This window comes from Muscardinus avellanarius (assembly GCF_963383645.1).
Source record: "Muscardinus avellanarius genome assembly, chromosome: 14".
NCBI lineage: Eukaryota > Metazoa > Chordata > Mammalia > Rodentia > Gliridae > Muscardinus > Muscardinus avellanarius.
In genome coordinates this window covers 41,595,688-41,609,178 of record NC_137800.1, presented here as the reverse complement: position 1 = coordinate 41,609,178, position 13,491 = coordinate 41,595,688, and the positions used below count along the sequence as shown (strand labels likewise).

Here is a 13,491-nt window from a genome sequence, read left to right as displayed (position 1 = left end):
CTGTTAGTAAAATTAAATATTATACATACAATTAATTTCTTATGTATTTGTGGGTCTTAATGTCTATCAGATAATGTATGCCTTTCATGCATTATTGCTTCTTTTAATTTTTCTATTATTATTATTGCACTTTTTAAAGGATGGAATCAATATAATAATTTGTATAAACTAGTAAATCACAGAGACGGGATTGACTTTGTCTATCTCTCTCTGTGCATTTGTTCCTTAGTACTTTGAAGCTCCTCTTTTTCATTTTGACAAATTGAACTATGAAAAAATAAAATACTAAAGAGAACCCCAAACCTGGGAGAGGAACCCCTGCAAACTTACAGAAATGTCTGGGGTTTTTTTGTTTTTTGTTTTGTTTTGGTGTTACTGCGGTTCCTGGAAACCCTTCTACCTCCAAGCTACACTCCCAGACCTGTTTTTATATTTTCTTATTTGGAAACACGGTCTCTTAAGCCAGCGGGGCTGGCTTTGAACCTGCGCGATCCTCCTGTCTCCGCCTCCCAAGCGCAGGGATTACAAGCGTGCGCCACCATGCCCGGCTAGAAACATTTGTTTTCAAAGTTGAAGCCCAGTTGAATCTGGTGTCTCCTTCCTTTCCTCTTGTAAAGGGAATGTGAGCTATTTTGTCTTCTTCCCCCTTTAGAGAGGCTTTTTATTCGCTTTGGGAGAGATATGCTAGCCAGGAATGCAGAAAGGCTTTGGATTTTGTCCGTTATTAGTTGAGTTTCTTCCCTGTGGCAAGATCACATAGTAAAAGCGAAATCTTCCTTGAGAATTAATCAGTCTCATATGTCTGTGTGCATATGCCCCGTTATGTGATACAAATTAATAACGTTTCATCTGCTTGTTTAAATCATTTTTTTCTTAGTAAGCATTAATAGGGCGGATGTTGGCTTGATTTTAATATGACCAAGCAGAGTCCAAAGTTATAACATTTTTGTCATATGCATATTTTAAAATTGAAAACAAAATAATATCTAAGGTAGAATAAATTTATGTGCTATTCATTTTGACTTAGTGAAGCTCATATGTTTTATTAAAAACTGACTAATGATCAATTTTCTCTTAAATAAAACTAGAAGCAGGCCGGGCATGGTGGCGCATGCTTGTAATGCCAGCATTTGGGAGGCTGAGACAGGAGGATCTTGGTTCAGAAACAGCCTCAGCTACTTAGTGAGGCCCTCTGCAACTCAGTGAGACCCTGTTTCAAAATAATAAAAAAATAGGGCAGGGGGTGTAGCTCAGAGGTAGAATGTCCCTGGGTTCCATCCTCAGTACTACAAAACAAAACAAAAAACTAGAAGCAAGCATGTGGCATAGGCCTATAATTCTAGTACTTGGGAAGCTGGGGGTGTAGCTCAGAGGTGGAATATCTCTGGGTTCAACTCTCCTGTACCAGGCAGTATAAATATATCAAAATGGCTATTCTTCCAAAAGTGATCTAGAGATTCAATTCAATACCCATTAAGTTACCGAGGACATTACTTACAGACATCGAAAAATCAGTCCTTAAATTTCATTTGGAACAACAAAAACCCAAAATAGACAAAGTAGTTCTCAGCAACAAAAAATGTGCAGAGGCCTCACAATACTTACTTTAAACTATACTACAAAGCCATAGTAATAAAAACAGTATGGCACTGGCACAAAAACAGACACATAGGCCAATGAAGTAGAAAAGAAGACTCAGAAACAAATCCGCACAAGAGTCAATTCAAGATGGATCACAGAGTTAGAAATCAGACCAGAGACCTTGCAGCTCCTTGAAGAGGGTATAGGTCCAACACTTCAACACATAGGCATAAGTAAAAACTTTCTCAACAAGACCCCAAAGGCACAAAAAACTAAAAGAAGGAACAATAAGTGGGGTGCATTAAACTGAGGAGTTTCGGTACAGCAAAATAAAATATCAAGAACCTCAACAGAGAACTGACAGAATGGGAGAGAATTTTTGCCAACTACTCCTCTGATAGAGGAATAATACCTAGAGTATACAGAGGAATCAAGAAACTCATAGCTAAGAAAACAAATAACCCAATCAAAAATGGGCAAGGGCCAAGCGTGGTGGCCCACACTTGCAATACCAGCATTTGGGAGGCTGAGACAGGAGGATATCGGTTCGCGGACAGCCTCAGCTACTTAGTGAGGCTCTTTGCAACTCAGAGAAACACTGTTTCAAAATAAAGAATAAAATAAAGGGCTGGGGTTGTAGTTTGGAGGTAGAATGCCCCTATGCCCCTGGGTTTCATCCCCAGTACTGCAAAAAAAAAAAAAAGAAAAGAAAAGAAAAAAAAAAAGGACAAGGAAACTAAATAGACAACTTCACAAAAGAAGAAATTCAAATGGTCAATAAATGTATGAAAAAATGCTCGACATAATTAGCAGAGAGATGCAAATCAAAACTATCCTGAGATTTCACCTAACTCCAACTAGAATGGCAATCATTCAAAACACAAACAACAACAAATACTGTCAAGAATGTAGAGAAATGGGAACTCTAAAACATTGTTGGTGGATTTGCAAATTAGTGTAGCCACACTGGAAAGTGGTATGGAGGATCCTCAGAAGAATGGGAATGAACCAACCATATGATCCAGCAATACCACTTCTGGGTATCTACCCACAAGAAAGGAAACCAAACTACTAAACTAATGTATGTGTATCTATGCTCATAGCTGCACAATTCATAATTGCCAAACTATGGAACCAGCCAAGATATCCATCAAAAGATGAATGGATTACAAAACTATGGGATACGTACATAATGGAATTTTACTCAGCCGTAAAGAAAAACACAATTATATCATTTACAGGGAAATGGATGGAACTGGAGGACATTATGCTAAGTGAGATTAGTCAGTCACAAAAAGTAAAAAATTGGATGCTTTTCCTGATATGAAGAAGCTAAGGAGAAAATGGGTAAGAGGAGGAACTCTAGATGAAGGAGAAACCACAGTTGAGCAGGTGAGGTGACCTGACTGAGGGGGACGGGGCAGTTATAATGTGTGTGATGTACATTTAGCCAAAAATGAGAAGGAGGGAGGGTGGGGGGATTGGGGCAGAAAGTTGGGAAGCTAAATGAGTGTTGTGTGCTTGTATCCCTCTACCGCATTGTACCCCATTAAGATGTATGACAGGGCCTAGTGGCCCACCCTTGTAATCCCAACACTTGGGAGGCTGAGACAGGATTGCAGGTTTGCTGCCAGCCTCAGATACTTAGTAAGGCCCTCCAAAACTTAGTGAGACGCTGTTTCAAAGTGAAAAGAACAAAAAATAGGCATGGGCATGTAGCTTGGCGGTAGAATACCCCAGTACTGCAAAAAAAAAAAAAAAAAAAAAAAAAAAGTTGTATGACTATAATGCACCAATAAATAAAAAATTCTCCATAAAAAATAATAAGTATAAGCCAGGTGTGGTGGCACATGCTTGTAATCCCAGCGCTTGGGAGGCAGAGACAGGAAGATTGCGGTTCGTGCACAGCCTCAGCTACTTATTGAGGCCATTTGCAACTCAGTGAGACCCTGTTTCAAAATAAAGAATAAAAAAAGTAGGGCTGGGGGTGCAGCTCAGAGGTAGAATGCCCCTGGGTTCCATCCCCAGTACTGCCAATAAATAAATAAATAAATAAATAAATAAATAAATAAATAAATAAATGACAGATGTGTTGGTACACTCCTGTAATCCCAGTACTTGAGAGATCGGAACAGGAAGATTGCAAGTTCAAGGCCAGCCTCAAGTAATTTAGTGAGACTCTCAGCATCTTAGCCAAACCCTCTTTCAAAATAAAAAATAAAATAGGGTTGAGGCTCTGAGCTAGAAGCGCTCTAGGCTAAATCTTCAGGTCTCCCCCAGCCCCCAATTAAAGCATCTGTGGATTTTGAAGTACATTTTGGTAAAAACAAGCTATTAATGGCAAAAATAGCTTTAAAAAGTTGCCATGGAATTCATTTTCAACTAATGGTGTTCCAGGTTAAAAAGATGATCAACTCTTATTAACTCTGCTTATTTCCTTGAATGCCATTTTGATCTACTGATGTCGTTTCTGACATTAGAGTCATGGAGGGGCAATTATAATTTCCTTAAAGTGCTAGAACCTCGGGAATGGTCATTAGGGTCATTCATACATAAAAGCACAAATGAAGTCAAAGCGCTTTTCAGTTTCCTTGAATTAGCTGCTCCAAAGGCTCGGAAGCACATCTCTCAGGACGCATGCAGGTGAGCGTGGAGCCCTTATGGAGACAGGAGTCCGTGCCTAGGGAAACACGCGTCGTCATGGTGGGGGGCTCAGATACAGAAAACAAGCTTGCCTGCAGCGTTCCGGTGCCTCAGAAGAACCACTGCAGAGAGTCTGTGAGAAAGTGAACTCTGAGCAGCCTCTGATTTGCAACCAGACTTGTAGGACAAGCTGTTGCTAAGTCAGCAGCCTGGCCCATTGTAGAGGTCAGAAATGTTCATAGGAGCTGGGCGCCTAGGAAACCTTTAAAAGGTGCCAAAAGCAAACTCCAACAAACAATTTATACCACATCCCAAGAATATTGAGGCATTAGTTGTTGGTTCATGATACAAAGCAGTAATCAGGTGAAGGGAAAATCATTTCAAAGGGATGAGACATGCTAAAAGGGTTGGTGTCAAATTTCATAGAAGATCTAGAAATGATATATTTGGGGGCTTAAAGAGAGCGTTTAAGGGAACACAGGAACTTTAAATATTTGAAGCTCTATTATTTGGGTTCTGTTTTATTGCTACAGATTGGGAGCCTAGATATCACAGCTAGAAGCCACAGAGAAACACATTGCAGCTCACTAGACAGATGAATTTTCTTATTCTTAGAGCAATCTAGCAATGGAACAGATGCTTTCCAAAGCTGTGGGCTCCTGCTGGTCCTAGAAATGCCTACATTGACATTCAGTAGTTAGCTCAGGAGGGCGGTTGGTGGGATCAGGTAATCTTAAAAGTCTCACATTATCCTCTGATTCTTGTGCTTTCTTAGCCAGTGACTTTTTTTTTTTCTTGCATCTTTCTTTTTTTCTTTTTTCTTTTGGTAGTGGAGATTGAACTCAGAGGTATTTACTTCCAAACTATACCCTCAGCCTTTTTTTCATTTATTTTTTTTGAAAGGTCTCACTAGGTTGCTGAGAGTCTTGTTAAGTTGGTGAGGCTGGCCTTGAACCTGTAATCTTCCTGTTTCAGCCTCCCAAGTACTGGGATTTCAGGCATGTGTCACTATTCCTCGCTAAATCAGTGACACTGCATCCCAGGCCCAAGGACAAGAATCCTGTATCCCTTTAGAAAGCTGACCAGGAAGAAAAACACATTAAGTAAAACTCCGCCTTGGTACCATTGAGATAGGCCATAATTATAACCACAGTACTACCACATAGATAGCAGAACAGATAGACAATACACAAAGTAAGAAAACAGTCTAAGTTACTAAATGCAGTTTTGCACCTGTGGCCCCTGTTTAATATTCCTGCTACTTGGGATATTTGCAACAGTTCCTAAGAGATAGCGGCTTCCCATGCACTGTCTGAGCCCTCATCAAACAACAGCAAGCAGTGAGAGCCACTGACCTGAGATTTTGTACTGTTGGAGTTTGAAGAGTACGTGCTGTGGACACAACATTTTATTGTGTTTAGAGAGCTAACCAGATAGTTGTTGCCAGTTTATAAAGAGCAGTGAATGGCTCCAGAAATGTAATGATCTGAAGAACAGTGCTTTTGTCTGAACCCTGTTGTGGAAGAGAAACTAATAAGCCAATGGATATGGGACTTAGATCCACAGTGGGGACACTGAGGAGCTGTTTGCTGTGTGGGAGGCAGGGCTGAGGTGCGCAGCATGGGCGTGTGCGTGGCCGACTGCAGCACCGGTCTCCCTCCTCCACCCTCCCCCTAAACACTGCATGCCTCCTCTCCTCGAAGTAAATTTGAACCAATATTTAAAGAATGTCGGTTTGAAGGGAAGCCAAGTTCTTAACCTACGAAAATGCCTTCTGTCTCTATCAAACCTTATGTTTGCCATAAGCTTCATATAACCTATTACCTATCTTTTTTTTCTTCTGTTTCTATAGTGTCCATGGAAAACATTGGCGAACAAGGTAAAATATATTTATGCTATTGTTATAGATAAAACATCTTTTATGTAGTTTGGAAAAAATGTATCCATTTAGATTTGGCTGGTTTTAAAAAATTACTCTTTGAGAATATGGAAGTAAGATGGAGTTAATCACATTGCATTTCTCATTTTTTTTGTGCATGCGGTGCTGGGGATTGAATCCAGGTGCATTTTACCTCTGAGCTACACCCCCAGCCCGATTTTTTATTCTTTATTTGGAAACAGGGTCTCATTAAGTTGCAGAGAGCCTCACTAAGTAGCTGAGGCTGGCCATGAATCTGGTTCCTCCTGTCCAGCCTCCCAAGCACTGGGATTACAAGCGTGCCCCACTGCGCCCAGCTCCACATTTCATTTCTCTTAAGTTTCCAGACTGAATTCTATCAGACACTTGGCAATACCTGAGAAAACCAACTTAAAGGCGGAAAGGTTTATTTAGGCTGATAGCTCTAGGGGTTCCAGCCCCTGGTAAGCTGGCTCCCATGTGCCAGGCCTGTGGTGAGGCAGAAAACATGGAGGGAGTGTGGGGAAGAGCAGCAACATGGAGGCCAGGAAGCAAAAGGAGAGAGAGAGAGAGAGAGAGAGAGAGAGAGAGAGAGAGAGAGAGAGAGAGAGAGAGAGAGAAGACAACAAAAAATATACCTTTTCAGGGCTCCCAGTTACTTGCTTCCTCCAACTGGGCCTCACCTCCTAATGTTTCTACCATCTTCCAGTATCCCATTAAACTATGATTTCATCAGTGGATTAACCAGTTGATCAGGTCAGATCAATCACCTCCCAGTCACCCTCACAATGCACTCACCTCCCAAAGGCTCCGCCTCTCAACATGGCTACCCTGGGACCAGGCCTTCAACACACAAGCTTGCAACACCTGGGGGGCACTCAGCTCTGAAACAGAGCAGAGCTGTGCCCTGAAATGGCGGTAATTGTTCCAAGAATCCTTGTGGCTCTAAGGTACAAGGATATCAAGAGTGTTTTCTCCCATCTCAGAATATTAGCTAATAACCAAGTCATCTACATTCACCTACATGAAAACTACCACTAGCTGTGGTCATCTCACACTCATTTAAGTGCCTTAAAGGATAACTTAAATTTTGAGTGATTTTTTAAATATGAGTCTCATCATTCTTTAGAAAAATTAAAAATTATTTTAAATTTTTAAAAATTCCAAACATGCTATATTGTGAGTGTATGTTATTCAACTATATCTTACGTAATTGCATATTATTACATTGTTCAGAATGGATTATTATTATTATTACATACAAAATTAATGTTTTTAAATATATGTGCTATTTCAAGACTTTAAAACACCACATAAAGTACGTTTATACACACTATCTTGAAAAAACTATTCAAAATGTTTTTCATAACAATTGTCCCAGGTGATAGATAAAGCACATGAACTCCCTCTGGAGGAAATCTGTCTTTGTTCAAATGGACAGAGAAATGTCCGTTCCTTTATCCTTTTAAAATATGCTGTCCTTACAAGGGCCACCAGCATTGATTAGAGCTAAGTAGACAAACAGCTTCTCAGAAAGGACTGTTTTTGCTGTTTCTGTCAGTAAAGCAAAGTTCCTTTTTTTTTTTTTCTTTTCTTGTGGTACTGAGGATTGAATCCAGGGGCATTCTAACTCTGAACAACACCCTTAGCCCTGTATTTTATTCTTTATTTTGAAACAGAGTCTCACTAAGTTGCAGAGGGCCTCACTAAGTAGCAGAATCTAGCTGCAAACTGGTGATCCTCCTGTCTCAGCCTCCCAAAGGCTGGGATTACAACCATGTACCACCACACCTGGCTAAAGCAAAGTTCTGAAAGCCTGACAGTGCTAAGATTTGTCTAATGTTGTGTTTACTCTTTAAAGTTGTAGGCATAACTGACTTATTTTTACAACTTAGGAAAGGTCCCTATTTGCCAGTGTTCCAGTAGATGGGCCTGTCTACAGATGACAGGCTCTTTTTATGAGTGTAGACCTCATAATGCATTTAGGGATTTTTAAAAATCTCTTGACTTTAGATTTATATTCAGTGAGTCGTGCCTATTCTAGTATGATGTAAATGAACTTTTATAATTTATTATAATTGGTAAGTTGGCTGTTTTAGAACAAGCAGATCTCTTTTGAATACCATCATTTGACATATTTGCATATTACAGTGATAATTATGTTTCTCTTATTTTAGTTGTGTGCCTGATGGCTTATCATCTACTTTTTGCAATGTTTGTCTGGTCATACTGGAAAACTATCTTTACATTACCAATGAATCCTTCAAAAGAAGTAAGTTAAAATATTAGTAAATTTATCCTTAAGATGAAAATCAGTCATAGCAATATCTGAAGAATGAATTTCTACTTTTTGTTAATGTTGCAAGCTTACTGTGTAATAATTTCTTGGATTTAAAAAATAATATGTCCATTAATAAATACTTGAATTTTTACTTGGTAAATATTATCTTTGAACCAGATGGCTATTTTATTTTCAGTATTAATCTGCTATATATCCTGATTCATTCTATTTCCACTTTAGAGTCAGACATAAGAATATTGCATTTCATGTCTACTTTAATGTCACAATGGATGGGTAGGTAGGTAGGTAGATAGAGCTAGAAGGTACGTAGAACACTATTATAATTATTATACTAAAGATGTATTAATTGGCTGTCATCTACCAGAGACAACAATAACAACAAATGGCTTAACTCATTTTATCTACATTCAAAAAAACTGATAGTGAATCTATAGATTCCATATACCTACACTTTTTCTTATTATTCTGCCATGTGTGGCCATTGTTCACAAAGTCGCTTCTTGGCATCAGAGGGGAGCTCCAGTTTCAGCAATCATGCTGGTATTCCAGCCAGCAGATGGAAAAAGGAGAAATTAATGTCTTCCCCTTTAAGTACTTTCTCTGGAACTTATTAATGCCATTTCTACTACTTTTAAAATGTAATTATATGGTCACATCTACTCACATGGAAAGCTGGGAGTATAGTCATTATTCTCGATGCTCATGTTAACCATAACAGAGGAAGAGAAAAATAATTACTGAGGGACAGCCAGCATTTTGTGCTCCAGAAGACGTTAAATAGAATGATGCGATTAAATTACATTTGTATTTTAAAAGGTCATTCTGTTTCTGCATCTTTTGTCTGGCTAAATGTTCTTGAAGCAAAGGTCTGTATCTTACACATGTTTATAATCTTGTCACTCAGTCCAGTACATATTTGTTGAAATGTTTGGGAAAAAAGTGAAAACATTAGCTTGGTTACTCTAAAGAAATTACTTAGTCTTGTACATGTTTGTTGAATCAAAATAAATTTCACCATTAGTAATAACAGTTTAGTGTCAATGAGCCATGTTAAAAAAAGATATCACTTGTAAGTTGCCTCCAGTAATCAATTTGAAATTCAGCTGTGGTCAGACAGGCCAATAGATACTATATTTGACCTGGAAAAGGATAGTAAAGCCAAACCACAGATATTTGCACACAACTAATGGTATGTCCAGACTAGAATCCATTATATATTGCCTTTGTTTCTCTAGTCTCTGCTTTTTACTTAGTCACAACCCATCTTGGGTTCTTAGGCTGATTCCAAATTGCATATTATACATAATGCTTTTATTAACATATTTGTAATAAAGCTTTACCCATATTTTGGATTATTTCCTTCATATAAATTCTCCGAAATGTTCCTAGATCAAGGAAATTTAACTTACTTGCCAGATTATTTCCCAAACGGATCGTAACCATTTATAGTGCTTGGCATTACATGTAATTTTAAGAAAACTTAGTTGCAAATTTAACAGGCAAAAATGTTTTATGTTTTAATTTGTACATTTTAGATACTAGTGAGGTTATATTTATTTTTACATAAGTGAAAAACAGCAAACAAAGAAATATGGTTCTGTGAATATTTTTCTTTCTTATTAGATCTCAGTTTTCTTTTTAAAATTTGTATATACTTTAAAACTCATACTCTTCTTTAATCTGAAAACTATGTATGAACCCTGAACTTGGTTTCTAAAATTTACCAGAAAAAGGAAGATAACTCCCTTGGGAAAATCACTAATTATAGGACTATGGCGGGAAATATTCAAGATGAGCTTGGGGCAGGTTATAGTGATAGAAGATAAGGGAATACTCAGAAGAAAAATTGATGAGAATATGTCAAAGGAACATAGGAGCCAGCTGAAGAAACTTCTAATGCCAATGGTGAAATAATTTGAGCAACAACAGTTTTGGATTATAACACAAAGTATAAAACAAATTACTGATGTAAATAAATGAATGCATAAATAAAAAGTAAATGGGAGAAGAAAGAAAATCTTACACAGCAGAACTCCAAATAATTTATATAAGTACATGAGGAATAAATTCCCCATGCTTTAACTGTGAGCTGCACGTGGTGAACCCTCTCAGGAATACGGGATGGGACAGGGAAAATAATGAGGAACTCCACCATGGGGAAACCTAACAAAAACTCCCTCAGCCAGAGGCTGAAGCGTGACATCAGCAGCGATGAGGCATGTTGTGCTGTGTGCCCTGGTAGGACGTGATGGGAATGGCATTTTACTCTGTGTCCCTCCTCCCCTAACCCAGAACCCTGGTCTAATCATGAGAAAAACCTAAGACACGTTACGATAGATGGGCACCCTCCAAAATGCCTGAAGAGTGCTACTCAAAACAGAGAAACTGCCACAGCTAAAAGGAACCGTAGGAGATTTGGCAAGTAAAAGTATTTGGTTTCCTGGATGGATCCCGGAACAGAGAAAGGTAGTCTCAATAAGGGAAGTTGGGCTAAGGGTTTAAGGTAACTTTTTCCTTCACATGTAGTGATCTGGGTTGGACCTACCAGGACTGGCTTTTCAGCCACAGTTTTAACGCAGTGCTTACTGTGTGCGGAGACTCCCTCTGCCCTTGCGGAGTTAAATGTTTGTGAGAGATAGAAGCAAAGCACAAATGAGCAAATGAAATCATTTTCAGTTGTGGTAACATAAGGAAAGCACACATGGACCTCAGGGAATGGGAGAGAGTTGGCGGGTGCTCACTGAGTAAAGGAGTCGCAGAAGTTCTCTGAGAAGGAGACGTTAACGTGAGCCATCCACAGGAAGAGTGTGAGGAACAGCATTCTAGGCAGGAATCAGCATGTGCAGTCGATAGATACTGCCCTTATTGACTATTGGCATCTCAAAGCATCATTTGCATCTTGCCTGCTAAACCAAAGACTTCAAACAAGATACACAGTTCTTGGAACACAGTTCCTGGAAGCCCTTTGACTTTCGGGCTACACTCCCAGACCTATTTTATACTTTATTATTATTATTATTATTATTATTATTATTATTATTATTTGGAAACAGGGTCTCTTAAGGCAGTGCGACTGGCTTCAAACCTGTGCGGTCCTCCTGTCTCAACCTCCCAAGCGCGGGGATTACAAGCATGTGCCACCATGCCCGGCTGATACCCAGTTCTTTTAAGACAAATTAGTACCTATGTTTATTTGCCAGTGTGTTTGTTTGTTTCAAAACATTAAAAGTACTCTTAGTTTTTATTTTAAATTAATGTCATCTATAGATACATGATGCCCAACATAAAATTTGAGGCAGCTTACCGGTAAATCCTCTGGTAAACCAAGATGACTGCATATGATAGGTCAATAAATAACTTGAATTTTCCTTACTCAGATCTTGAGTTCTATTCAGATCTGAAATGTGACATTTTCCCTGTGTTTCCCAAGAAGCAAGCATATTCCCATCAAAGTTCTCTTTCAGAGTGGCTGAAAGTAATGGAATGAACCCTTATCCAATTGGGAGATAGTTTCTCACCTGTTGGGAATGTGGTTCCCAACCTTCCCTTGAATTCCAAGATATCTAGATCTGCTGCTTCTCCTGTCCAGCCCCCTCTGAGCCTTCACACTCAATGCTGCTCACAGCCACACAAACCCTCCTTTACATGTTCTAGGAATTAGAATACTGTGCAAAAAAAACCCTTTTTTTTTAAGCTGAAGATTTAGGGTAAACAAAAAAAACTGATGAAGAGTAATTGATAGAAAAGATACACTAAGCCTTCCTAAATATGATTTTCATTTATTTATTTGTGTTCATTTAAAAAGGACTGGTTGCCTTGTCTGATGGTGCACACTCGTAATCCCAGCATTTAGGAGGTGGAGACTGGAAACCTCAACTACTTAGTGAGGCTCTCTGCAACTTAGTGAGACCCTGTTTCAAAATAAAGAACAAAAAATAGGGCAGGGGTTATAGCTCGGAGGTCGAATGACCCTGTGTTCCATCCCCAGAACCATACAAAAAAAGTAAAATTAAATAAAAATAAAAAGGACTGGTTGCTGAGTATGGTGGTGCATGCTTGTAATCCCAATATTAGGGAGGCGGAGACTGGAGAGGTTCTCAGACAGCTTCCACTATTTAGTGAGGCCCTTTGCAACTCAGTGAGACCATTTCAAAAATAAAAAGACTAAAAAAATAGGGCTGGGGTTGTAACTCAGAGGTACAATGTCCCTGGGTTCCACCCCCAGTACTGCAAATAAATAAATAAATAAATAAATAATAAAAAGGACTGATTGAAGTGTAATTTGAAATAGTTATTTAGAGTAATTCATAATAGGTAAATTTTATAACTGGAGAAAACTTTTTTCTTAAAAAAATTAGACCTGAAATTTTATGACAATATTAAACAAATGGTCTTATGTACAGGAATCTTATGGTAGCTTAAAAATTATTTCCATTTGAAAGCTGGAGATTTTATTTTCTTTTTAAAATAACCTCAGTAGAATTGTCAGTGGTTAATTAAAGATTTTTATATTTATTTTTCTCAGGGTAAAGATTTAGGTTCAAATATCATGACCTAATTTTCATGAAATCATTTTTCTTTCCTTAATATATTTTGATCACCTTTTAAAAACTCTGAAATATTTCATACATATAAGAAAGTATATACAATGTACAATTTAAAAAATAAGAAAATGAAAACACCTGCCAATCACTCAGCCAATATATAAAACACTATATTTTCCCTATCTCCTGCATACTTCCCAGTTGTATGTCCCTATATTCCTCAGTAAGTAACAGCTAGTCTGCATTTTGTTAATTTTTATCACATATACATGTATCCTTAAGTAATGATACAGAGTTTGTTTATCTTGCTGTTTTTAGTTTTGTAGGAGAGGAATCATCCCATGTGTGTTCCGTAAGATGACTTTGTTGCTCTTTTCAGCAATTGGTTGAGATTCCAGTCCTTTGTTTTACACAGCTATAGTTCATTAATCGTTAAATGCTAATTGCAGATTTGGATATTTTCTATCACAATTTCTTTACCTACTGTCCTTTCCAGAGGACATTGGGTGATATTTAGTTTTTTT

General features: G+C 38.2%; 1 protein-coding gene across 2 annotated transcripts in view; it reads left to right on the top strand.

Annotated features, from left to right (window-relative positions):
* Nucleotides 1–13,491, top strand: part of ZDHHC2 (zDHHC palmitoyltransferase 2) — a gene marked incomplete at both ends in the record, with an annotated part of 63,525 nt that overhangs the window by 25,075 nt on the left and 24,959 nt on the right. Inside the window, 2 exons of one of the 2 annotated variants that reach the window (XM_080710065.1) lie at nucleotides 6,012–6,103; nucleotides 8,299–8,393. In XM_080710065.1, the coding sequence (XP_080566191.1) occupies nucleotides 6,082–6,103; nucleotides 8,299–8,393 (117 nt within the window). The remainder of the gene's footprint in view (nucleotides 1–6,011; nucleotides 6,104–8,298; nucleotides 8,394–13,491) is intronic. The other variant, XM_080710064.1, reaches the window with a different exon arrangement.